Source organism: Calypte anna, chromosome W (assembly GCF_003957555.1).
Source record: "Calypte anna isolate BGI_N300 chromosome W, bCalAnn1_v1.p, whole genome shotgun sequence".
Taxonomy (NCBI): Eukaryota; Metazoa; Chordata; class Aves; order Apodiformes; family Trochilidae; genus Calypte; species Calypte anna.
In genome coordinates this window covers 16,231,033-16,257,938 of record NC_044276.1, presented here as the reverse complement: position 1 = coordinate 16,257,938, position 26,906 = coordinate 16,231,033, and the positions used below count along the sequence as shown (strand labels likewise).

The 26,906-nt window shown below is 42.4% G+C and overlaps 1 protein-coding gene across 2 annotated transcripts in view; it reads right to left on the bottom strand.

Annotated features, from left to right (window-relative positions):
* The window catches only part of LOC103537500 (ubiquitin-associated protein 2), a 132,285-nt gene that overhangs the window by 64,357 nt on the left and 41,022 nt on the right, over positions 1 to 26,906 (bottom strand). For both annotated transcript variants that reach the window (XM_030468296.1, XM_030468297.1), the window contains 4 exons: positions 23,467 to 23,544; positions 21,862 to 21,972; positions 7,999 to 8,152; positions 6,537 to 6,614 (listed from right to left, as the gene is read on the bottom strand). In XM_030468296.1, coding sequence (XP_030324156.1) covers positions 6,537 to 6,614; positions 7,999 to 8,152; positions 21,862 to 21,972; positions 23,467 to 23,544 — 421 coding nt within the window. The remainder of the gene's footprint in view (positions 1 to 6,536; positions 6,615 to 7,998; positions 8,153 to 21,861; positions 21,973 to 23,466; positions 23,545 to 26,906) is intronic.

The following is a 26,906-nucleotide window of genomic DNA, read 5'->3' as shown; positions in this document are numbered from 1 at the left end:
TGTCCCCAGCTTCCATGCTGTTTGCCTCCTTTTTTTTCTTTTTTGGCTTTAGTTAGTTTTAGATAAATCCTCTGATTGAGTTCAAGTACACCAGAAAACAAGACAAGACCAATTCCTCCCAGCAGTAACACCAGTTTATGTTTGTAACATAAAGAGCATAACTTATTTGCCAGTTGCTGTGGTGGTTACAATGGGGGGAGCAGCTGTGCTCCCCTATTGGGAGGAGAGGATGGGCCAGGTGACCCAAATGAAACAATCACATTATTCCTTCCCATGGTGCTCAGTATAAAATGGCTCTCAAGAACCCTCTGCTGGCCTCTATGGTGCTGGCTGGATTGGGGTTTGCTTGTTTGTCATACCTCCCCATGTTGCTCCTGCATCCCATTCTCTCCCAGGAGGGATTGTTCATCAAGACAGACTGCCATCCCCTGCCTCCCTGAGTGGGATTGGCTCAGCCACTCCAAGGCTGTTGTGGACCATCACTGGGGCCCTAGACTTGGGCACCCCCATCTGTTGCTGAGTCCAGTTGGGGAAGTAATTGCCAACTGAGGAGTGTGGATCCCATATTTATATATTTATTTATATCTTTGAATATATTCACATGTTTGTAGATATTTGTATGTAATTCATCATCTAGTCCTTTTTTCCCAACCTTAAAGTCATTCTCCCTTATTTACTTTTTATCTTCCTCTGAGGAGTGTAGTGCGGTGGTAACAAAGAGCATCTGTCACCCAATCTGTCACTGGCTAAAACTGTGACACCAGCATAATTTAAAATTATTAACTGTTTAAAACATGGCTTTGTTTCCTTTAATATTGTATCTCTTTTCAACTGTGTATTGTTGGTGTTTTTTCCCCTGCTCTCCAGCATATCTCCCTCAGTTGACTAGGTTCACATCGCTTATTCAATTTACATTTTTCTTTTTTGGAATGAATTCTAGAGAAGTCAATACTTATACCCAGGCAGGGAGCAAGATCTCTTTCCGCTAAAACCCCTGCAGAATTCAAAACACTCAATCACACAATCAAGTATTCAGTCTGGTACTCGCCTTGCATGGAAAGAATTGTTCATCTCATTCACAGTGTTTCTTTCCCCAGAAAAACCCCACACACTATGTGGGAGCATGATAAAAGTGTGTAGTACCACAACTAAGATCCCATTAACTTAATAGCCTATTCTGTAGAAAATCCAGTTAGCTGAGTTTGCAAACCTAAATCTTTCCACTGCAACAGAGGTGCTTTATTTCAAAACGGATTGTCACACTGACAAGTTTAAATTAGATGAAAACTCTTTAAAGTTAAGAAAGAGGCCTAAGAACAGCTGAAAGGTGGCCTGCCCTAGGTTATCCTGTTTGGCAGGGGGGTTGGACTAGATCTCTACAGGTTCCTTCCAACCCCTAACATTCTGTGATTCTATGAAATGCAGATTGGAATGGCAGGCAACAAATAAGATTTGTGCTTATCTCTGACTACACAGTAACTGAACAGCCCTGGTCTCTGATCTGGAAAGGCAGAGCCAGCCATCTTCCCAGGAGATGCTGAGATGACAGAGGTTTAAGCCTTATAAAGAGATAAGGAAACTAAGTTCAGAAAGTTTATATTCTGGGTATTCCATAATACCAAAACAAAGAGTGAAATTATATTTAATAATTCCAATAACTTTTGTCTTATTAGTCAAAGATAGAAGCATTGGATCAGTTTTCTTATATTGACTGCATGTACTCAAGCAACCACTTTAAGAAGCATATGCATAAAAGTTTCAATTCTAAAGTTATGTTTAAAACAAAATAAATAGCTTGGCTTTAATGTAAGTTCAGGTTAATATAAGAAAAAATTAAAAAATTACATGACTGTCACGGTTTAACACTGGCCCGGCAATTAAACCGAGTGACAGATGCTCTCTATTAATCTCTCTCTCCTCCCAGATAAAGAAAGGAGAGATAATAAGGGAGAGAGACTTATGGGTTGGAAACTAAACTACACAACTTTAATGAAAAAGTAATGATAAATAGGAAAAATTACCAAATATATACAAATATACAGGAAAATTGATACCACGTTCCTCCCCCCTTTTCCCCCAATAACTCTCACGTCACCACCGAGACTGCAGGGCAGCCCTGGCAAAGTCCAGCTGGACTCCTGGAGTTGGCAGCAGTCGGGAACTGGAGGCAGGAACACACAGATATGGGCTGGCATGGATCAAGACCACAGGCAGATGAACGGATGGAATCCTTCCAGGATGCCGAAGGAAACAGGGAATGGGTGAAGAAAGGGAAGCAGGAAAGGCAGGAAGGGCAGGAAACCGGAAGCTGGAAAACTGTTTCACCCTCTTGATCCCTCAAATTTATATTGAGTATGACGTATATGGGATGGAACACTCTGTTTGGTCAATTCTGGCATCTATCTTGTCCGTTCCTCCCCAAAGGAGGGCTGCAGGTGGGACCTCTTTCTTCCTTCTGGAGGGCAAAATGTTCCTCAGAACTGAGCAGTGTCCTTGGCTCTGCATACCGGTCTCTAGCAGCAACTATAAACATCAAGTGTTATCAGTCCTAGAAGCACACACTGTCTGAGAAACTTGCTGTCAATTTAAGCAAGTGCAACTACTTAAAGAGACTCAGCTAAAAGCAAAAGTACAAGACAGAAAATTACCTTTATCCTGGCCCAAACCAGGACAATGACACACAGTTTCCTAACCAATGCAGTATCAAATACAGCAAAACTAAATGGACGTCAGATTGTGACCTCCAGAATGTCTGTTCTACATTCATAAATTGTTTTGGTTGGAAAATTCCTTTAAGATCATCAAGTCCAACAATTAACCTAGCACACTGCTAAGTCCACCACTAAACCATCTCCCTCAGCACCATATCTACATGGCTTTTAAATCCCCTTTCAGGGAAGAAATTGTTTCTAAATCCAATCTAAACCTCCCCTGGCTCAACTTGAGGCCATTTCCTCTTGTTCTATCACTTATTCCTTCGGAAGAGACCAACACCACCTGGCTCCAACCTCCTCTCAGGGAGTTGTAAACAGTAATAAGGTCTCCCCTCAGCCTCCTCTTCTCCAGGCTTAACAGCCTCAGTTCTCTCAGCCACTTCTCATAAGACTTGTGCTCCAGACCCTTCCTCAGCTCCGTTGCCCTTCTCTGGACACACTCCAACCCCTCCATGTCCTTCTTGTCCTGAGGGACCCAGAACTGAGCCCAGGATTCAAAATGTGGCTTCATCAGTGCCCAGCACAGGGGGATGATCTCTGCCCCAACCCTCGAGCATTACCTGGGGTTGTTGTGACCCATGAAAAAGAGAAAAGATCCTGACAGGATTAACTCCTGTAAGGAGAGGGGATCAGGCCAAGCTGTTTGTGTAAAGAAGTGGACAAAACAGCTGAGACAATGATTAACTTCTGTCTTGAAGATAAGTAGGAGACACTGGGGGGAGTGCAAACACCTGCACGGAAGACAGGATGAGGCTGAGGCTGCCATAACCAGCAGATAAGGGGAAGACAATTGCAAGGGTCCAATTATCCTCTATAGCAAGAGGATGAAGTCATCGAAAGCAAGAAAGGTAAAAAGTTCAACCCTGAGGAAGACTTCGTTACTTCATCTGAAGACCCCCAAAGACCCCAAGACATATCCCCAAAAAGACGACTCTGCCCAGACTCCGCCTGTTATGAATATGTATGTAAGGATGATGTAACCTCCCCTTTTAATGTATAAATATCCTAACCCTTTCCCTTAACCCTGGGAACTCTTTGTCCAGCGCGAGCTGGGGGTTCCCCGGATCCGAAAATAAATACCTTTGCTGTTTAAAGGCTCAAAACTTTGTCTCTAAACAGTTTTGCTGGCCTTTTTTTGGCTTCACCCAAGTACAGGACCCAGCACTTGACCTTGTTGAACCTCACACAACTGATTTCAGCCCCTCAATCCAGCTTGTCCAGGTCCCTTTGCAGAACCTTCCTACCCTCAGGCAGATCAACTCTCCCACCCAACTTGGTGTCATCTGCAAATTTGCTGAGGGTGCACTTGATCCCTTCATGCAGATCATAGATCAAGACATTAAACAGAACCGGGCCCAACACTGAGCCCTGGGAACACCACTGGTGACCAGCCACCATCTGGATTTAACTCCTTTCACCACAACTCTTTGGGCTCAGCCAGTCAGTTTTTAACCCAGTGAAGCGTTTACTCATCCAAGTCATGAGCTGGCAGCTTCTGTAGGAGAATGCTGTGGGAAACATGGTCAAAGGCTTTAAAATCTAGGTAGATATTATCCACAGCCTTTCCCTTATCCACTAACCTTCTTCACAGAAATTTTACAGATCTCTACCATACACCCAACTCAGCCTTCTCTTTTGCAAGTGGAGAGGTCCTAATCTGCTTGTTCCTTGCACACCAGAAATGCAGTCTTCCCAGTACCTTCAAAAGCCTTTTCTAACTCTACCACATCCTTTTTAACATGGGGTGGAGAACAGTGGGAGAACCAGACCTGCACTTTAAATTGAAGATCTGAGAAATACATAACAGGAGTGTAAAAAAAAAAGTGTCTGAAAAGTTTTTAAATTTGTATATAAGACTGCAGCGGATTAAAACACAAATGAAGAAACATTTATAGAGCTGACAAACCTAAAGACATAACAATATTCCTATAATTCCTTCAGGAGATTCCATTCCAGATAGTTACAAATCCTTGCAATACTGACACATAATCACTATGACGCCATTCCTATCCATCATCATTATAGTATTTTTTACATCTAAATTAAGCTCATTCAAGTAATTCAGTTCTGAAAAGAATAATAAAAGGGAAGGTGTCCTGGTTTGGGCACCGTGACAGAAGGTCGTCTTAAAAAAAGAAATTCCTTGACTCCTTTCCAAGCCAAAGTTTACACCCTCAGTTTAGCAATCAAAGATTAAAGGCAGAGCAACTTCAGCTGAGATGTGTCATGAAACACATCCAGTGATGCATTTTTGCTTTCTATTAATCAGCACATGAGTATCTACTTCAAATCCCTCATCTCCTCCATACCAGTAACCAGGGATATAATACAATGACCCTAAAGTCATTCAACAAATTTATCACAGACATTTGAGAATGCTTCATTAAGATACTTTGCTCACATGAATGTACAATCTAAAATATTTGGTAGAGATACACAGTAATACTATGTACACTGTCAGTGAACAGAAATTGGTTGAAGTTGTTTCCTGTTTCTTCAGTCAGATATGTCACTTTGATCTGATGGTTAAGTGCATTCGTTTGAGGCATACAATATTAATCTAGAGCTACAGTGTTCACAACAAAAGCAGTGTATTATTCATAAGGTTACAAAACAAAAAATAAGACTGCATTTGAAACTAACCTCAAATTTTCAACCAACAATTTTAAAAAAAATCCTACCTTCATATTTATTATTTGAGTATAAAGGATTATTTTATAAAACAAATAACTGAAAGACATACATTCCATTATTAACAGTGTAAACATATAAAAAACTGTATCAGACCCTCCTTTGCAAAGCTATCTCTCTGCACACCCCATTTGGTATTTGCTGATTCACAGGCACAACCAAGTTATTCTTGAAACCCTCTGGAAGCTATGTGCCTTTGATCTTTCCACTCCATTGAGACGTAGAACTGGAGACAATGAAGTTGGATGTGCCTGTCTTGGAAGACCTCTTACTGGATATTCCAAAGAGAAAAGAGTCCTTTGAAAGCAGATTTTTTCCCAGTCAGACATTACTTATTAAGTACATTAGCTCTGCTGTGCACTTTATCAATTTAATTCATTTAATACCCACTTACCCAAACAATCTGCAGTGTATCTAGGTTACTCATTTTCAATCCTCCTGCTTTAAAAAAAAAAAAAAAGCTTCTTTCCACTCCCTTTCCACTCCAACCCATGAAAATCCAAACCAACTATGTATCCTTTGATTACACATCAAATCCATCATCAACATTTTCCCATCTGTTCTACAGGATAGGATCAGAATTGTATCCAAGACTCAGCAGTATTTTCTCCACAGTTCTCATCAACTCTTCCATGCCAAATTCTTTCTCTTACCAAAAAGCCTCTAAGGAGTCTTGTACTTTTTTTGGGTAATGAAAACAGAAGGCAAGCCAGATCCACCCACCGCAAAGAAAAAGCACAAGTACACATCAAGTCCCTCCCCAAGAGCACTGCAGATGGAATCTCATACTCTCCTGCTGCCAAGGTACATCCTGAGGAGCCCAGTGCACTCTCACTCACAGGAGGCTGGCATGAGTTGATGGAAAAAAGCTCTCCATAGCCAGAGCACACCAGCCTGCTACACAGGAAATTACCATAAAGGTAATTAAGTTGTTCTGAGACCAAGACATGACAAGGGGTAAGGGAGGGGGATGTACCCGAATTAAAGGTGGCTAAAGTGCTTATGGATAACTTTAAAGTGCTCAAAGGATAATGAACAATTGCTTTAAAAGAAGCGTTTAAAGAAATAAATGGGAGTTCCATTTCAGGACATGAAATCAGTGTTAGTCCCACACAAATGCCACCGTCTCACCTCTCCCACGGCCACGTTTCCCACGATCTGAAGGCCTGTCTCCTTGACTGTTGTCCACTCCATTCTCTTCGGTTCTAACTGTGGAGAGAGGACAGCTTAAAAAAAAATTTAGATACTCATACATGAAGCAATATAGCCATCTGCTTAACCTGAACCCCAAAATAAAAGCCGGTATTTTTAAGTGGGATGATCAACAGATCTCAGTCACCCCTCTTCTTTGGGGGCTTAGTTACAAGTAAGTTACGTTTACTTTGCACTGGAGAATTAGGAAGCAAATTAACTAATAAGAGGGAAATATTCCTCAGCAGATGCACTTCAGTTTTTTGAAAGAAAAACCAAAACAAAACAAAGAAAAAAAAAAGTGCAGTGTTTTGGGTTTTTTTGTGATTTAATTTCAATTAATTATTGCCTCGCCTCACCTCATCCCTGTACATCTAGGGAAGCTTAAAATACCTCTCCTGTATTTAAATTAGTGGGATGACAATTGGGTGAAGGTGAGGAATTAGAAAAGCACTGCAACTTAACTTATTTGTGGAAAACCCCATAGGAAGGAGGTACTCTGAAAGAAAAAAAAAAAAGACTGACCACTTAAAACACTGTTGAGATTTTGTAGTGCACAACTGTTCCTATTGGCAGCAACAATATCATTAATGCTTGAACTAGGAAGCTGGGAAGAGAATATCAAGATTTGGTAAGCATCTAAAAAGTCTTTAATTACAGTTTACAAAAACAGATAAGCAACATCTGGCTCTGGCAAAAATTTTGCCCCTCACTTTCATTTTGATGCATCCAATTTCAATTTGTTCTAAGCATAGCTGCAAGTTTTATTAATATTTTTTCCTAGTGTATTAGTGTATTCTATAAGGATTCACAATGTCTTCACTGGCACAATATTTGAATATATTCCAATAATTAATTAGAAGAGTTGGCTAATATTGTAAATACTTTTCCTGCTATAAAATAAAAAGCTAAACTTTCTGGTTTTATTCTGGTTTCTCTGCTCATCTATCAGTGTTGTGCATGGCCCTTGCAGGCAATGTAAGCTTTGATACTGCTGATAAAACTTAGAGGGGAAAAAAAGCAATGTGTTGCAATGGTGATCTAATGGGATGCTACCTAACTTGGAAACATCTGTTTGCTTTTGTAGTGACATACTTGCTCCCAAGCAGTCTTACAAAGACTCAATTCTAAAACTTACATAAAAACAGCAATTTATACAAGACCAATTAATAAAAAAATGACAGAATTTTACATTAAATTGAGTGTTTCTGAACAAGCACAGACCATCCCAAAACCAAGTCATGTAGACAGATCAAACGTACCTGTCACACAAGTTATGATCCCTTCAGTGATAAGCTATAGCTCGGACTGACTTTACTCCATTAAGCATTTGCTCTAAACTCAGCCAGTTTCAGCTGGAAGAAAAGTATCTGAATCTTTAAAAATGAACCCCTATACATACACTCTTGTCCACGGCTGCATCCTCTTCCCCATCTGTTGGAACTTCCCTGTCCACGACTCACTTCTCTGTCCCCTCGTTTTTCTCTGTTCTCTTTGTTTTCTGAACTTTCCTTTCCAAGGCTTTTCTTCTTTCCCCCTACAATCTCCCAAGAAGTCTATTTGGGTAGAATAGAAATAGATACAAAAGTCAAAAAGGAAGAGACAGCTCTCAATACATGCTTCCATCTCACATCCCTGCAGTTCATGGAAAAAAACAGGTATTTGCATAACATCACATAGGTAGTACCTTGCAAACTACACTGATATAAACAGAAACACAGGATGTATTTTTGGTAAGAGATAAGAAAGAAACAAGTTTTAGAAGTTGGATTTTCTTGTAGAATGTAAGAATCCCAAATATTTCTGACTATAATGGACTTTTACCAGTTCAAAGCAGCCTAGATACAACCACAAAACAGAAAATCTGTAAAGCAAGCAAAACTTTCCCTGTCTACTACCTCCATAAATCTAGCAAGGGAGCATGCACAGAGCTATCTTTTTCTCCTAAAAAAAATGAAAACATGCTTTTAAGCATCAATGAACAAGAGACTGCTGAGAATAAGTATGTAGCCTAAGGAGAAAAAAACAAACAAAAAAGAAAGAATAAAAAACATTATCCAGACATACTAGAATTCAAGTGCTAAGAGACAATGTCAGAACAACAACTTGTGAAAACTGGGACCATGATAAGCCAGACCACCACTCTTAGTAGCTATAGCTTGTAGTGCACAGCAAAATACAGGGAAAACTATATCTACACAAGACAAGGGACCAAGGTCCAAACATCAGGCTTCAGCTTTAGTATTAAAATCCATCTTTAAATAAATTCAGGGGTCATATTGCATCCATAGGAGTATCTGTAGGAGTTGAAAAATTACTAAAGCAGTTGCAAAGAATAGCAGAGCAACTCATACATTATGCAATTATATGGTTAGTTGATTGAGCCTTAGCTGCAAAGCAAAGAAAGGTATTTGCAAACCATTAAGATGGCAGATAAGTTTATACATATGTCCCCATCTCTAGGAGCTTATAGTCTAAGTAAGGTATTTAAGTGGGAAATTTGTATTTGCAAATAAGGTGCCATCAACTGCAAAGCACTATATAGTCATGAGCTCTGACAGGCACCTGCATCAAATAAAAAAGGTTGGCTATCAGTACTTTTAGATCCTGTCCTCTCTCTTCTCAATTCACACAACAGCAACTCAGAAGCCTTCACAAGGTAGGCAATGATCAGCTAATCCAAGCTGCCTAGAATTGAGACAATTAAAGCTATTGAGAAAGCAAGTAACAAAGCAGCTTACAAGTATAAACTCAGTTTCAGTGTGTCCTTTGAAAGGATAAGTACTAAGAGAATGGTTACTCTCTCATTTTTTAAAATGGTATAGGTGAAAAAGAAGGCTGAAATCACTTTTCAGCTTCATCTCCAGTACAGAAGACTACACCACCATAAGCCAATTTAGGTGAAGCACTGACAGCATGGATTAGAAGTACAGAACTACATGTTTGAGCAACACCATGTTATTTGTGTCACAGAAAACTGTTTCCTCCAGTAACTATCCCATTATTTCACCTGCCATAGCCTTACTAACTGCATTACACACTAAACTACTCCTAGAGCTTTAGAGACACTTCATGAGAGAAAAAAATAACTGCATTAACAACTGAAGAACCAAGTCTATATAGTTCAGAATGCACTACTATATCACTGATAGGCATGGTGCCAAAAGATCTTTGACCATTTTAAGAAATACCCAAAACTGGATGATCCTGCAAAGCTTAAGAGGAGGCAGCCCTAGTAAGGTTTTACATGACTTGGGAAGGATCAGTAAATGCATGACCATGAAAGCAGTAGATCCATGCTTTCCCATAATATAATTTTGAAGAAAGCCTTGAGAAGTTGGGCATGTCCTTTAAGATAGAGGATGGTGCTACCTCTGGACATGGGAATCCATCACAGAATATCAAAGCTACCTGGTTTTGTAAGGGAGATAACTGATTAGAATTTCAGCTGAGGATGCCTAAGGCAATGCAAATGACAGCTGTGGTTCTGATCTTTGAAAATACTCAACAGAAGCCTTCTTGCTAGCCTAATCTTAGATGGAAAGAAGACTAATCTGAAAGGTTTCCTTAGTTCTATCATCAAAAGTTTAGGAAGTAAAACATGGTCGGGCATAAAATGGATCTTATGCCTATAGGAAGTTAAATGAATAGAAGTACTGAGCAAAGAAACATGCCCTTTTCTACTTTCAAACAAAAGCCTGTCTATCCAAAGCCAGAATGTCACAACTTGCAAGTGAAAAGTCTTAAAGACTAACAATCATGCAGCATTAAGCCTTAAAGATCACAGCATTTAAAAAATAAAAATAAAAAATATAAAAAGACAAAACTGGCAGAAAAACAAAGAAATTAAAATCATAGAACTGTTTCAGTTGGAAGGGATCTTAAAGATCATCAAGTTCTAACCCCCCTGCCATGGGCAAAGACACCTCCCACTAGACCAGGTTGCTCCAAGCAACACTTCCAGGGATGGGGCAACCACAACCTCCCTGGGCAACCTGGGCCAGGGTTGCACCTCCCTAACAGTGAAGAATTTCTTTCTAATACCAAACCTAAATCTCCCCTCTTTCACTTTAAAACCATTCCCCCTCATCCTATCATTCCATGCCCTTGTAAAAAGTCCCTCCCCAGCTTTCCTGGAGCCCCTTCAGGCACTGGAAGGCCACTATAAGATCTCCCCAGAGCCTCCTCTTCTTCAGGCTGAACAACCCCAACTCTCTCAACCTGTCTACACAGCAGAGCTGCTCCAGCCCTCTGATCCTCTTTGTGTCTCTCCTCTGGACTTGCTCCAACAGCTACATGTCTTTCTTGTGTTGGGGGCTCCAGAACTGGAAACAGTACTGCAGGGGGAGTCTCACAAGAGCAGAGTAGAGGGGAAGAATCAACTCCCTCTCCCTGCTGGCCACACTGCTGGTGATGCAGCCCAGGACATGGTTGGTTTTTGGGCTGCCAGCACACATTGCCAGCTCATGTTGAGCTTCTCCTCAACCATCACCCCCAAATCCTTCTCCTAAAGGCTGTTTTCAATCCAGTCTCCACCCAGCCTGTATTTGTGTTTGGGATTCCCCCAACCTAGATGCAAGACCTTGCACTTGGCCTTGTTGAACTTCATGCAGTTGGCACGGTGATGTAAACACTTTGAAAATACGAAATATGTCTCTTGAATCAGTATTTTTTCTAGCTTCTGTTTTGTATCATGCCTGGCAGGCACCTAAAGATAAGACAGCTAATCAGGTCGCCTCCTGGTACATGGTCAAGACAAAGATAATAAATTTAGCAAGGTAACAAGGACTGAAAGATAATAATAAATAAAAGAGAAGTTCTTGGGATGGCAAAATCTGTGTGTCATCTTTAGCAAGTCTGTGTGCCAGTGATTTATGAAAAGACAGAACTCCTTTTTGCTGTATAAAAACTCCAAGAGAAAAGGAGAAGATGTGGCCTCTCTCTTCCCCCCTCTCTTCTCTCGCCACTTCGGCTTCAGCTACGGGACAGCGGAGGAAAAAAAAAGCAGAGAACAGCAGGCAAGCAGGAACGGTGGGTCCTATGCCCCCCCTCCAGCCAGAGGCTTAATTGCTCTTAATTGCTCTCTTGTTTTTCTTTCCTTAACAACTCTCTCCCCAAAGTGACTAATTTGTGTAAATTCTCTCCTCTTGTAAACTTGTTTTTTCTTTTAAAGGTGGCATTATTGTCTCCCTAAAATAAATCTTTGTAATTTGCTTAAATCATAAAGCCTGTTATTTTTGTAAATTCGTGCAATGTCTATGTGTAGCGTCTGATTTTTCCTCACAATCAAAATATAAAATAATAGCTCGGATCGTAACACACGGGCCCACCTCTCAAGCCTGTCAAGGTCCCTCTGGATGCCCTCCCCTCACTTCAGTGTGTTGACCTCACCAAACAGCTTGGTGTCCTCAGCAAACTTGCTGAGGGTGCTCTCAATTCTACAGTCCACATCACCGACAAAGGTCAAACAGCACCAGTCCCAGTATAAACCCTGGAGGTACATCACTCATAGAATCATACACAGTTAGGGGTTGGAAGGTGCAGGGGGATGGCTTGAAAGGAAGGGGCGTGCTGTGTTACAGCATGCTTGTAGGCACAATCCCATGTTTGATTTTACCTGGTGTAAGCAAGCGAATGTTAACCAGTAGACCAAAATAGCCTATGCCATGCTTTGTTACAAAATAGGGCTGCCATTGATTTTTTGCTTTTGGCACAGGGCCATGAGTGTGAGGATTTTGATCACAAAACTCTGCAAAACCTTAAAGAACACACGCAGAAAATACAATAGGGGAGAAAGGTTTACATGTGGTTTGTCACCTAACCAATTGCTTTGCCATAATGTGTGGGAAAACAGTCTGCGGAGGCTTAAGGATTCCATGTGCACATCAATATGATTGCATGAAATTGTTTATTAACAACTTGCACTCACTTATATAGAGAAGCCTTGCTTACACCATCATATCATGCAGGTGGCTTTGTATTCCAATTACACATTCCATTCTCACGGAAACACTATTCTCACATAATTATTTTCCTCTTCTGTTGCCAATTAAGTTATCTCTTTCCCATTAGCTCATTCTCAGAAAGCCTCTAACTAGGCCTCAATAACCATTAACCCAATGTAGCCTAAGGTAAGTCAGGATTGCTCACAATCTGTATATTTCTGAACTGTTTCCCCCCAACATATTCCCCTTTTTGTTTTTTGAGCAATTCTGACTTATTTTGTTACGTAAGATAACATGCTAATGATACACTGTCATAAACAGCATACTAATAATGCAAAAGCAATAACATACCAATAATGCAAAAGAAATAATACACTGATGCAAAAGCAATAATAACATACTAGTAATATAAAAGCAATAATAACATATATAACTGATAAGCCTTGCTCTCGTGGCGCAGCTGGTTAAGACCCAGTACTGCAATGCCGAAAGCCCCGGGTTCGAGACTCCACAGAGAGCCTCACCTTGGAGGCGATGAGCGCTAGTGGCGCAATAAAGGTAATACAGTGCTCGGGAATGAGCTAGTCTGTGGCTGTGAGTTTCACCTTTTATTGGCCCCCTGGTCTTGCACATGCTCAATAGGGGGCCTGCCCTAATTGGGCACAGGTGGATTTGATACCGGCTCACACCCACTTCTCGGTAATCAGAGGCGTCTGATTGCTTTGTTCCACTACATATGGGAATTTTTTTTCAGAATCTGTAAAGACCGTTATGCCGTCCACTGGACTGTCAGACAAAAAAAAACCCTACATGACTCCCACTGCATGTTAGATAAAAGTGGTAACAAGAGATATGAGGGGTAAGAATTCATTATTTCCCCGCCAAACTGTCCCAAGGCTATTTGCAGGTCCGTTGAAGTTCGCAGTAGCCAAACCAAATAGTCCTGCATAAGGGGCAAAATGATCTGTCTCGGGTCCACTCCAGCAATGTCTTGACATAGCACTCTGCCCTTTTTTTTTTTTTTTTTAATAATCAAAACCAATACTAAAAAATATAATTGATAAACCTTGTCTAATTAAATCTCTAAGCTATCCCCATATCCTTAAATGATTTAACCATTCATTTAACCCAGTATATGCAACAGTTAATTTTTTCATGTTATCTTAATCAATCATTTTTGGTTGTGAATTGACTCTGAATGATCAGATAAATTTATGCAAATACACTCCATCCAAGTCTTCACAAACATAACCTAAAGGCTAACAATAAAAAGTCAGTGGCAGCACGACTTTGTAAAACTGTATGTCTGACACTATCAACATCTTTTAGTATCTGTGTTAAAATACCAGAAGTTAAGTTCATCTGCTTAGCACGCGGCAGCGCAGAGCAGAGAGCGGCAGCGGCACCGGTACCGGTGTGAGCTGTGCCTTTAAATTGAAGAGGATTTGAGAAGGAGTTGGGCTTCCCAGAGACGGTGAAGCCAGGGCAGAGCGAGGAGACCTGAGTCTGAGCGGGGATCCTGCGAGGTGAGGAAGGCTGATGTGGCAGGAGGCAGGGCTGTGAAGGGCGGCAAGGTTTAAAAAGTGGCCATTTGGCAGCCTCCTCTGAGCACGCGGCAGCGCAGAGCAGAGAGCGGCAGCTAGCTTTCAGAGGGCAGGCGCGAGGGCAGGCAGGGAGCAATTACTAGCTACATACATCATGGTCACAACGCGGCCAAAAACCTTAGTGAAAAAGAATGTGGGGACTCAGACGGAGCTCCCAAGCAGGCATGCAGCAGTGCAGGTCTCTGGCTGCAGTGAATGCCTGTGCCTGGCACTGGTATCAAAGGGAACCAGTGACAGCGCATGTGTGCGGTGTGAGCAAGTAAATGTTCTCCTCAGGCAGGTGGTTAAACTGACAGAGGAGGTGGAGAGACTGAGAACCATTAGAGAATGTGAGAGGGAAATAGACTGGTGGAATCACACCCTGAGGCAGGGGCAGATGGGAGAGGTTGAGGAAGTGATGGATCCCCCCCCCTCCTGTCACCAGACAGAAGGAGAGGGCTTAAGAGATATGAATGAATGGAAGGAGGTCCAGCCTCAGAAGGGCACGAAAAAATCCTCCCAACCCCCTCCACCCTCCCAATTGCCCTTGAAGAATAGGTATGAGGCCTTGGAAATTCAGGGACAGGAAAACGTAGTTACAGAGGTAGACTTACCTAGTGAACCACCTAGGACTCGTCAGTCAGCCCGTGTCCTTAGGACTTCTTCAATAGAGAAGGAAAGGAGAGTAGTGGTGGTGGGTGACTCCCTTCTGAGGGGGACAGAAGGGCCCATCTGTCGACCGGACCCATCCCACAGGGAGGTCTGTTGCCTCCCTGGGGCTCGGATTAGAGATGTTAAAAGGAAACTCCCTAATCTTGTGGGTTCCTCTGATTACTATCCACTGCTGATTTTTCAGGTTGGCAGTGATGAAATTATCACAAGAAATGTAAGGGCAATGAAGAGTGACTTCAGGGCCCTGGGACGGCTAGTTAGGGGGTCTGGAGCGCAAGTAGTGTTTGCCTCCATCCCTCCTGTAAGAATGGGTGGGGAGGTATATAGGAAGAGTTTACAGGTCAATGAGTGGCTAAGAGACTGGTGCCAAAGACAGGGTTTTGGTTTTTTTGATCACGGAATGCTATATGAGACACCTGGCCTGGTGATGGCAGGTGGGATGCACCTGTCGCAGAGGGGGAAGGGGCTTTTGGGGCAGGACTTAGCAGGGCTCATTGAGAGAGCTTTAAACTAGATGTGAAGGGGGAAGGGGAGAAAACTGGGTCTGTTAGGGACAAACACAAGAAGAACGAACCAGGGCCCGAAGGCAGGTGGTCTAGGGAGGATTTAGTCCCACCAGTGTGCTCTGTTTGTTTCCTGAAATGTCTGTATGCTAATGCACGCAGCATGGGGAATAAGCAAGAAGAGTTAGAGGTCAGTGTACGGGCTAAGGGTTATGATCTGGTAGCGATAACAGAGACATGGTGGGATAGGTCACATGACTGGAATGTGGCCATGGATGGTTATGTGCTTTTTCGGAAAGATAGGGCGGGGAAGCGAGGTGGTGGAGTTGCTCTTTATGTGAGAGACCAACTAGAATGTGTTGAGTTTTGTGCAGGGGCTGATGAGGGGCAAGTTGAAAGTTTGTGGGTAAGAATTAAGGGGAAGGCTGGTGTGGGTGATACAGTTGTGGGGGTCTACTACAGACCTCCTGATCAAGGCGAGGAGGTTGATGAGGCCTTCTACAGGCAGCTGAAAGCAGCCTCACAACTTCAGTCCCTAGTCCTCATGGGAGATTTTAACTACCCCGATATCTGCTGGTTGACTCACACAGCCAGCCTTTCACAGTCTAGGAGGTTCCTCCAGTGCATTGATGATAACTTCTTAATGCAAATGGTGGACAAACCGACTAGAAGAGAAGCGCTGTTGGATCTTGTACTAACCAATAAGGAGGGCCTTGTTGAAGCAGTGGTGGTCAATGGCAACCTTGGCTGCAGTGATCATGAGATGGTAGAGTTCAGGATCCTGCGTGGAAGGAACAGAATACCCAGTAGGACCAGAACCCTGGACTTCCACAGGGCAAACTTTGGCCTCCTCAATCAACTGTTAAGAGAAATCCCATGGGACAGGGCATTAAGAGATAAAGGGGCTCAAGATAGCTGGTCAATATTCAAGGACCACTATTTGCAAGCACAGGATCAGAGCGTCCCTATGGTTAGGAAATCTAGTAAGGGAGCTAGGAGACCAGCATGGTTAAAAAAGGAACTGCTGGGAAAACTTAAGTGGAAAAGGAAAATCTACAGATCATGGAAGGGGGGGCTGGTCACTTGGGAGGAATATAGGACTGTTGTCAGAGGATGTAGGGAGGCAATTAGGAAAGCTAAGGCCTCCTTGGAACTTAACCTTGCAAGTCAGGTTAAGGATAATAGAAAGGGCTTTTTCAAATACATAGCTAGCAAAACTAACACTAGAGGCAATATTGGCTCACTAAGGAATGAGCTGGGAGCCCTGGTGACAGAGGATATAAAGAAGGCAGAGGTGCTGAACGCCTTCTTTGCCTCTGTCTTTACTCCTGCAGGGTTTCCGCATGTGCCCCAGATTCATTTAGCCCCAGAAGTAGTCGAGATAGATGAAGAGTTAGACATAGTAGATGAGGATTGGGTTAGGGATCAGCTGAGTAATCTGGACATCCATAAGTCGATGGGTCCAGATGGAATGCATCCAAGGGCGCTGAGGGAGCTGGCGGAGGTCATTGCTAGGCCACTCTCCATCATCTTCAGTAAGTCATGGGTAACAGGAGAGGTGCCTGAGGACTGGAGAATAGCAAATGTCACTCCAGTCTACAAGAAGGGCAAGAAGGAAGACCCAGGTAACTATAGACCGGTCAGCCTCACCTCCATCCCTGGAAAGGTGATGGAACAACTTGTTCTTGTCACTATCTCCAGGCATATCAAGGACATGGGGGTCATCAAGAGCAGTCAGCATGGTTTTATCAAGGGTAAATCATGTTTGACTAACCTCATAGCCTTCTATGAGGAAATTACTAGGTGGATAGATGATGGAAGAGCGGTAGATGTGGTTTATCTTGATTTCAGTAAAGCATTTGACACCGTCTCTCACAGCATCCTTGTAGATAAGTTGATCAAGTATGGGTTTGGTGATCAGGTAGTGAGGTGGATCAGGAACTGGTTGAAAGGAAGGAGTCAGAGAGTTGTAGTCAATGGGGCAGAATCTGGTTGGAGGTGTGTGACTAGTGGAGTCCCTCAGGGGTCGGTACTGGGACCGGTGTTGTTCAATATCTTCATCAACGACTTGGATGAGGGTATAGAATGTACCCTCAGCAAGTTTGCTGATGACACTAAGCTGGGAGGAGTGGCTGACACACCAGAAGGCTGTGCTGCCATTCAGAGAGACTTAGACAGGCTGGAGAGTTGGGCAGAGAGAAACATGATGAAATTCAACAAGGGGAAGTGTAGAGTTTTGCATTTGGGGAAGAACAACACGATGTCCCAGTATAGGTTGGGGGCTGACCTGCTGGAGAGCAGTGTAGGTGAAAGAGACCTGGGGGTCCTGGTAGACAAGAGGATGACCATGAGCCAGCAATGTGCCCTTGTGGCCAAGAAGGCCAATGGCATCCTGGGGTGCATTAGAAAGGGTGTGGTTAGTAGGTCAAGAGAGGTTCTCCTCCCCCTCTATTCTGCATTGGTGAGGCCGCACCTGGAGTATTGTGTCCAGGTCTGGGCCCCTCAGTTCAAGAAGGACAGGGAAGTGCTTGAAAGAGTCCAGCACAGAGCTACTAAGATGATTAAGGGAGTGGAACATCTCCCTTATGAGGAAAGGCTGAGGGAGCTGGGTCTCTTTAGTTTGGAGAAAAGGAGACTGAGGGGTGACCTCATCAATGTTTTCAAATATGTAAGGGGTGAGTGTCAGGGAGATGGAGTTAGGCTTTTCTCAGTGGTGACCAGTGATAGGACAAGGGGTAATGGGTGTAAATTGGAGCATAGGAGGTTCAAGTTGAATATTCGAAAAAATTTTTTTACTGTAAGGGTGACAGAGCCCTGGAACAGGCTGCCTAGGGGGGTCGTGGAGTCTCCTTCACTGGAGACATTCAAAACCCGCCTGGACACGTTCCTATGCGAAGTGCTCTAGGTGGCCCTGCTCTGGCAGGGGGGGTTGGACTAGATGATCTTTCGAGGTCCCTTCCAACCCCAAGGATTCTATGATTCTATGATTCAATGCAACAGAACAGCACAATCAACAATCAACATATAGACGATGGATCCCATAATCAACATATAAACAATCACATGAATTACAACATTAACAAAAGCCTGTTATCAGTACAACACAACACAAAAAGCACATTTCACACTGCAGTGGAAGGACTTAAATAACATTTTAGTATGAGGAAGGTCAGGTGTCCACTGACACATAGAGCCAAGGGGGTAGAGGAGGCTTATCCTACAAAAATTCGTCGAGGGGCCCCAAAAGCATCCCCAGACCCCTCCCGGGTCACGGCACAGTGGAGTCCTGGTTTCTTCCATGGTTGCCAAATGGAAGCCCAAAAAGGCCTAATAAAATTGTTTAGAGACAAAATTCCAAGCCTATAAACAGCAAAGGCACGCACACACACACACACACACACTTTTTTTTTTCTCTGCTGTGGTGTCTGCAGCAGGGCTCATTTTCTGAGCAGCAGCAGTGTGTGCGGGGGGGCAAGAAGCGGCTGCGGAGGCAGGAGTGGGGGTGCTCTCTGTACCAGGAGCAACTCTCACTCTCCACAGCAACTTTCAGCCTCCAAAAAGGCATACTCATTCTCATAACTGTGTTCCCTGCTTTGTTTGTTTGTTTGTTTCTTTTCCTTTTCTTACTCCTCACCAATATACAAGAAAAACTAACAACAACCACTAGAAGATTCAAAAATGAAATGATATTGCCACTAAAATCTGGTGAAGTTACCCTGACACAAAATGAAGTGGTACAATCTCTCAAACCAAAACTGCAAGTATAATTACCAACCAAGTTTTTTATCTCTGTATGAAACACCAGTGTACCATGCACCACAATATACATCAATATTGGGAACTGTATTGCAATGATGGTCCTTAAGCAGCTTTATCTTAAGCAGCTTTTAACAACTGGGCTGCTGTAGCACTTTTTTGGGAGTAGTCCTAATGCACGCTTATTTTTTTCATTAGCATTGTCATATGCCGACATATATACAAAAAAATTTTTTTTTCTTTTTTATTTCTTTTCTTTCTTTTTTTTTTTTTTCTCCTGACAAATTGAGATGTGATATTACCACTGAATATAAGTGATCCACAAATTTTGAATATGGCTCTGCTCCCTCTGTTTAATATTTGTAAAAGAAAGGGATTGCTTGTGCAGGATCATGAACAATTTGCAAAGCCTTATATGCCAATTCTCCTTATTTTCCATGTCTTAGCAGAGCCTTCAGGAGGATCTGCTCCATGGTCTTACTGGGCACAGAGGTGAGACTGACTGGCCTGTAGTTCCCTGGGTCTTCCTTTTTTCCCCTTTTTGAAAATGGGGGTTCTGTTTCCCCTTTTCCAGTCAGTGTGAACTTCACCAGACTGCCACAACTTCTCAAATATGATGGAAAGTGGCTTTGCAATTTCATCCACCAGTTCCCTCAGAAAGTGTGGACATATTTCATCAGGTCCCATGGCCTTGTATGCTTTTAGATGGTCTTGAACTCACTCTTCTCCTACAGTGGGGGGGATCTTCATTCTCCCAGTCCCAGTTGCCTTCTGCAACCTGGGTGGTGTGATGGGAGCCCTTGTCGGTAAAGACAGAGGCAAAATAGTCAATGAGTACTTCAGCCTTTTCCATATCCTATATGACCAGGTCTCCAGTTTCCTTCTGAAAAGGGCCCACATTTTCCCTAGTCTTCATCTTATCGCTGACATAAATAGGCATTCTAGTTATCACTCCTTGCTCTTTTGATTCCTGAAATTGGATAGATACATCTTCTTCCAAATGAGATTAAAAAAAAAACTTCTGGTGCATCAAAGAACAGCAAAACTGGGGAAAGGGATCTGGGAATCTGCATTCAGAAATAGTGGTATCTCTGCTTCATACTTTACATCAAATCCACAGTTAAACTGTTCTGGAGTATAATGTCCTTAAACCCTTCAAGTTGGAGGCCCACAAACTTTCATAAAGAAGAATAAATTCCTTCACGGTCTGCTGAGGACCCCTATTAATTAAAACTCCTTCCTCCTTGAGCCCTTTAATATCTCTGTATTTGTTTCTGAGTTGCATTTTGTCTACAGAAATCAGTGGGTTCAGAGGAACTTGTCAAAAGAGCAGAACATGTTGCTTTTAATTGGTAAATGAGTCCACAAAGTTTCTTCCATGTAACAATCACTTATAACCATCTGCTAAAGCATTTAACATTTGCTCTAAATCAGAAAACTGGTTTTAACTAGAAATTGGTAAATGTGAAAAGTACAATTGAACACAAAACCAGAACATTACCAAGACAGATTTAATCAAGGTGAGATGCTCTGTCTCAGTACAGTGGTCAGGGTGAAGCAAAACCCAGAGAACAGAATTGCGCTCTGTTACTCCCCCTCTCCCTCCCAGGGGAAGTTAGAAGAAGAATAAGGAAGAGAGACTTCAGGGTTGGAAGTTAAAACTAGAACAGGTTTATTAGACCAGGGAAGAGATTGTAACACGTGGGATAATAATGAAAAATATACACATATATAAAAGACTCAATTTCTATGGTCGTTGATATAAGTGGCAGAGACAACTAAGGAAAATGTGCCCCCTCAAATCATAATACTCTTCTGCCCCCAACTTACCAGCTTGCTCACTATTATATAATTCTGTGCTTTAGATTACCTCAACTCTTATAAATGAAAATGGGATAGAAAAAAAGTCCCTTCAGTCGGAATGGTATGCGTCCTAGATTTAGGGGGTGTGTGGGACAAGTTTCCTCATTAGCAATAAGTGAGACTACACATCCTGACAAATCACTGGAAATACCGAATGTTCAGCATTAAGAAGAGAAGTCCAGGTTTCTTTCGCAATTTAGATGAGATGGAATCTAGTTTACTGCCTTGGATAAAGTATATGAAGCCCCTCCAGCAAAAACTTCAACTGCAGCAAGACATATTTTCCAATTTTTTTATTCTTGGGATAAAAAATATTGCTCTGTGCAACATTATAAGATACAGTATTTGATGTTATATACACATTGTTTAGTCTCCTCTTTCAATAAAGTCATGCAATTGAGCAATACAACGAAAGGAGCAACTACTTGCTCTTATCTCTTCAGCCATTAGTAGTACTGTCAATGCAACTTTCAGATGTGGAAAACTGCTCCAACTTAATAACAGACAATGCACACCTACAGAAGTTCCACAACTTAAAATATCTGCCTGCATTTAGGCTTATAAAAATTGCCCTTTGTGGCCAACACTTAGACTCAGGTCTCAGGGTTGTGGAGGTGCTACAGAGTAATTACAGACATAGCAACAAAAAACAGACTCATGTCTGACAGAGCACCAAGTTCTGCTGCAAAGTTAAAATTGCTGCATATTAATGAAAGACAGAGGACACTGCAAGAGTCCAGCTGAACACCCACAACATTTTCAAGGTTCATTTTCTACTCTAAGGAATGCATGTAGTAGAGAAGCTGCCCCTGTCTCTATTTCCTTCCAAAGAATTTGAGGGGCAACATGGAAATCAAAAGCTCCCAAAATATGACTTTCCCAATCCTTACAAGTAGAAAGGTGCTAACAGAAAGAGCAGTTTAACATTAAAGTAAAACCTTACCGTGTCTGAACTTCCTTCCAGCAGTATGTTGATTGCTCTGTTCACATCCCCATTACAATCATGTAGTGCCACAATGCACTCATCCTGGTTTTTCCCCGTGACTTCCATAAGCTGGCAGTAAGAGTCAGAGATGTTAAAATATCCAAATCATCATCATAAGAACATAAGAGTTAGTACCACCAGAAATTCCAATAAAGTGCATAGCTACTGCAGCAGAGCAAATTAAAATCCTAAGTATCCGCATTTTATATATCTGCTTGGGATTCAGACAGGAGACAGAAAACATAAATTAAATGGTAATCAAGAAAGCACCCTTTAACATTTATCACACTTTTTTCCCTTTTAACTTTATTTTTGCAGCAAATGCTGTCACCCCAGAGATAGCAGTATTTGAGGATAAAGATGTTAAAGACCAGAATAGCTCCAATATAATCCTCTCTCCATCCCCACCAAACATACCTCTCTATCCCACTGTATGAGAACAGACATAAGGTAAGCAATGGCAGACAACAGATCCATTTGGAAAAACATCCAGACTAAGAAAAAGCTTATTTTTCAGCCAGGTCAGCTTCTTCAATTTATTTCAGCATAAGGCCATACAAAAGGCATAAGCAATGGCTGCTTAAGGAATTATGCTTCAGGGATCTGTGGTGCACATGCTGAACAGTGTGGGATGGAAACAATCACAGTCTGTCATGGGACATTCATCAACATCACCCAAAGAAAAAATATACATGACCTAGAAATATATACACACAATGTAAAATATCAGAGACTTCCTATGCAGAACTTAATTCTTATCCTTCCCACTAGCAGAGCTACAAGCACTATTGAGGGTCCTTTGGCTTCAGGAACTACAAGACTTCACTTCTGGCACAGCAACAAAACAAGTTTATAATATGAACATAAAACACTTAATGCTTCAGAGGAGAAGAAATCAAGAAATCTGCTCCTGTGCTGCATTAATATATTCACACTAATTCTTCTCTCCTTCTGTGTGCACTAGGTTCTTTGTGAGGTGTTCACTAGAACAAAATCACTGATACCCACAGCAGAAGAGGAACTCAGATTCTCAGTACTGCTTGAATTAATATTCTCAACTGTTATTCAGTAATGGAAGCTTGAGCATCTACACCCAAAACTTGGCATGGTAGAGGAAATAGTGTGAGATTTCATTTTCACAGTGTAATTCTATCATTTTAATGCATAAACAGATCTAGATCAGATTCTTTTTTTTTTAAATAACACTTCAATTGACCATTAAGCTATGATTAGATTTTTACTTTTCCTGAAAAACAGCCAAGCACCAGGACCATACTAGAGATACTGTCTAGAAGAGACATCAGCACAAATGAATTTTGGCTTAACATTTTGTCTACAAAGGAAAATACACTAGTATAACTATACAGCCAAAGCTATTTTACCACACAATTTCTTGTAAACAGACTTTACAGTGCAATAAGAACAACTTGTGGTAGTAAAACTTACAATCTTCTGGAAAAGGTTTCAACTAAATGAGAAACAGAAGATCTAGATCCAAAATGTAAGCCAGTTTTAGAGCACTTTATTGCAGGGCATAAAAACTCTGTACCATAGTAAACATACTTGTTTCACTTTATCTTCAAAATCTGCGTCATTCTTATCGTAGATCATTTGAGCAAGGCGAATCTGTTCTGCTGTTGCCTGAAAAATGCAAACATCCAATAAAGTACAAAAAGGTAACATACTTTTTAAAAGTATCTCCTAGTGTCACCCTATTTTTTTCTCCAGATTATCAAAAAGAACATAAACAAGCACAGAAATGCTATGGGGAAGGGATTATAATCTTCTCTATGCCCATTTCATAGTTAGAAAGTTAGCTGGGGCAGAAGCAATTTCAACACGTTCTAACAAATTAGAACCACAGTTACAGATCACCACATAGACAAGACAATCATATACTAAAATAGAATTTACCACAGAGGCCTACACTTTGACATTATCATTTTTATTTAGTATCTATCACTCCAGAGTTAGAGTATTAGCATAACAAACTGGCAATGGTATTGCTAAATTAACATCTGTGATGATTCCTGCTCACATCACCTTCCACAATTCTCCCAACAATGAGCACTTCAAAAGAGACTGAGTGAGGTCTCAAGATTTTGCCCATAAACTGCTGTACTTATTCTCTTTATAAGTGAATACTGGTCTCTGAAAACTGCCTAAAGGCTCTTGCTACTGATGAAGTGTAGTGAAATGAAGCAACCAGGTGCCACTAATTGCCAGAGAGTGGGCATGAGCTTGTGTTAAGCCCACCTGTGCCTAATTAGGGTGGGCCCCCACTGCGAATGAGCAGAACCAGGGAGCCAATAAAAGGTGAGTCTTGAAGCACAGGCTCGTCGCCGTCAGGGTGAGGCTTCTGAGGAGTCTTGAACCCACGGCCTCAGCATTGCTCAGGTTTGTATGTTACTGTGTGCTAGCCGTCTGCGCAACTAAAGCCTCACCCTGTCGGCAACAAGTGCTAGCGGAGCAATGAAGGTAGTGCAGTGCTGAGAGAAGCAACTAACCTCTCTGCAGGCATGCTCAGGACTGAGCTGAGCCTGTGCTTCAAGACTCACCTTTTATTGGCCCCCTAATCCTGCTCATGCGCAGTGGGGGCCCACCCTAATTAGGCACAGGTGGGCTTAACACAAGCTCATGCCCACTCCCTGGCAATTAGTGGCACCTGGTTGCCTCATTTCACTACAATGAAGTACTTGGTGCTTCTGTAACATTTCTGAACAACAAATCCATGGCAGCTTCTCCAAAAGCTGAAAGACTAAAACGGATGAATATAGTGCCAAAAATCCAAATAGGTTATGGGTGCCCAAGAGAAAAAGCAACTCAAGAACACTCATGTCTCACCATACAGAACACTCTTCAGAGTGCAGCATTTGCAGTCTATTTGAACTGCACTCCCATGAAAACACCAAAGATAATTGTATGCTACATGACTCTGGACCCAATTTCATTTCTGCTCAAACAAAAGAGGCCACCATCTCATGCTAGAGAAGGCTGATGCTGAAGAGAGACAGGACACAAAATGTGAGTTCATGTGCTGCAGGAGAGATGATTTATGGTGACTGGTGAGTGACTTGACCCTAATGAGATGCCCTACAATCAACCCTTATTGGAGAAATTTGTGCAGAGTGCACCATCAACTTAGTCCCACACACTTTCAACAGTGGTCTGGGAAGACCCTGATACTGACACACCAACAATAAATGAAGCAGCCAGCAAGTTACGACAACATGAGGACAGTCTCTCTCTCCATTCTCCCACTGTTGCAGCTGTGCAGAAAATGACTGAGAAGACAGGATGACACACAAGTCAAACTCTGTTCCTGCCTGGACCTGTGTCTCCACCGTTAGGAAAAGATATCCTCCTATGAGACCAGACCAAGGAAAATGGAACACGTCACATGCTGACATGGTCTACCTGTGTGAACAGGGAGAAGATATGAGGTGGCATAGATAACCTACCGCTACCTTGCGGGCTTGAGTATGAGCTCCAAGGTGAAACCCCCAGTCAAGAAGACTTATCCTAGAAGATGGCTGCACTGGTCTCCAGTGAAAAGAGTTACAATCCCAGTACAAACTAATTAATTGATGCCACTACAAGCTACATAACTGCACCTGTTGACAGTGGAAGATAATTGAGAGATTAGAGGTGCCCTGCCTCCAGTCAGGTAGAGGAAAGGGATAACCAAGTTCATTGGATAGTGTAGATTCAATGGCCTGGCACAGCAGAACCCAAGAAGTATTGAGCCCTGGTAGATACTGGTGCCCAGCACACCCTGATACCACTGAATCATGTAAGGAAAGAACCCATCACAATTTGCAGAGTTACAGGAGGCTCACAAAACCTGTCTGTAGCGGAAACTGAGGTGAGCATGACTGGGCAAAACTGGGAAAAATACTCAATTGTGACTGGCCCAGATGCTCCATGCATCCTCAGTATAGATTTCCTCTGGAATGGGTATTTCAAGGATCCAAAAGGGTATAAGTGGGCGTTTGGTGTAGCAGCTGTGGAGACTCATGGCATCAAGCAGCTGTCTAGCTTGCCTGGGCTCTCAGATGACCCTTTCATTGTAGGCCTGATGAAGGTGGAGGAACAAAACCTGCCAACAGCATCCATCATAGTCCATCACTGGCAATATTGAACCAACAGAGACTCTCTAATTCCCATACAGCACCTGATTTGTTGATTAGAGAGCTAAGGAGTCATCAGCAAGGCTCACTCGCATTTTGACAGTCCAATATGGACAGTTGTCCTGGTTTGGGCCAGGATAAAGGTGATTTTCTGTCTTGTACTTTTGCTTTCAGCTAAGTCTCCTGTAAGTAGTTGTACTCAATGAAATGAACAGCAAGTTTCTCAGACAGTGTCTGCTTCTAGGACTGATAACACTTGATGTTTATAGTTGCTGCTAGAGACTGGTATGCAGAGCCAAGGACACTGCTCAGCTGTGAGGAACATTTTGCCCTCCAGAAGGAAGAAAGAGGTCCCACCTGCAGCCCTCCTTTGGGGAGGAACGGACAAGATAGATGCCAGAATTGACCAGAGTATTTCATCCCATACACGTCATAGCATAAATTTGAGAGATCACAAGGGTCAAGCCAGCTTCCTGCCCTTCCTGCCTTTCCTGCTTCCCTTTCTTTACCCGTTCCCTGTTTTGCTTCGGCATCCTGGGAGGATTCCGTCCGTTCATCTGCCTGTGGTCCTGATCCGTGCCAGCCCATATCTGTATGTTCCTGCCTCCAGCTCCTGACTGCTGCCGACTCCAGGAGTCCAGTCTGGACTTTCCCAGGGCTGCCCTGTAGCCTTGGTGGTGACGTGAGAGTTACTGGGGGAAAAGGGGGGAAGGAATGTGGTATCAATTTTCCTGTATATTTGCATATATTTAGTAATTTTTCCTATTTATCATTACTGTTTCATTAAAGCTGTGTAGTTTAGTTTCCAACCCATAAGTCTCTCTCCCTTATTCTCTCTCCTTTCTTTATCAGGGAGGAGAGGGGGATTAATAA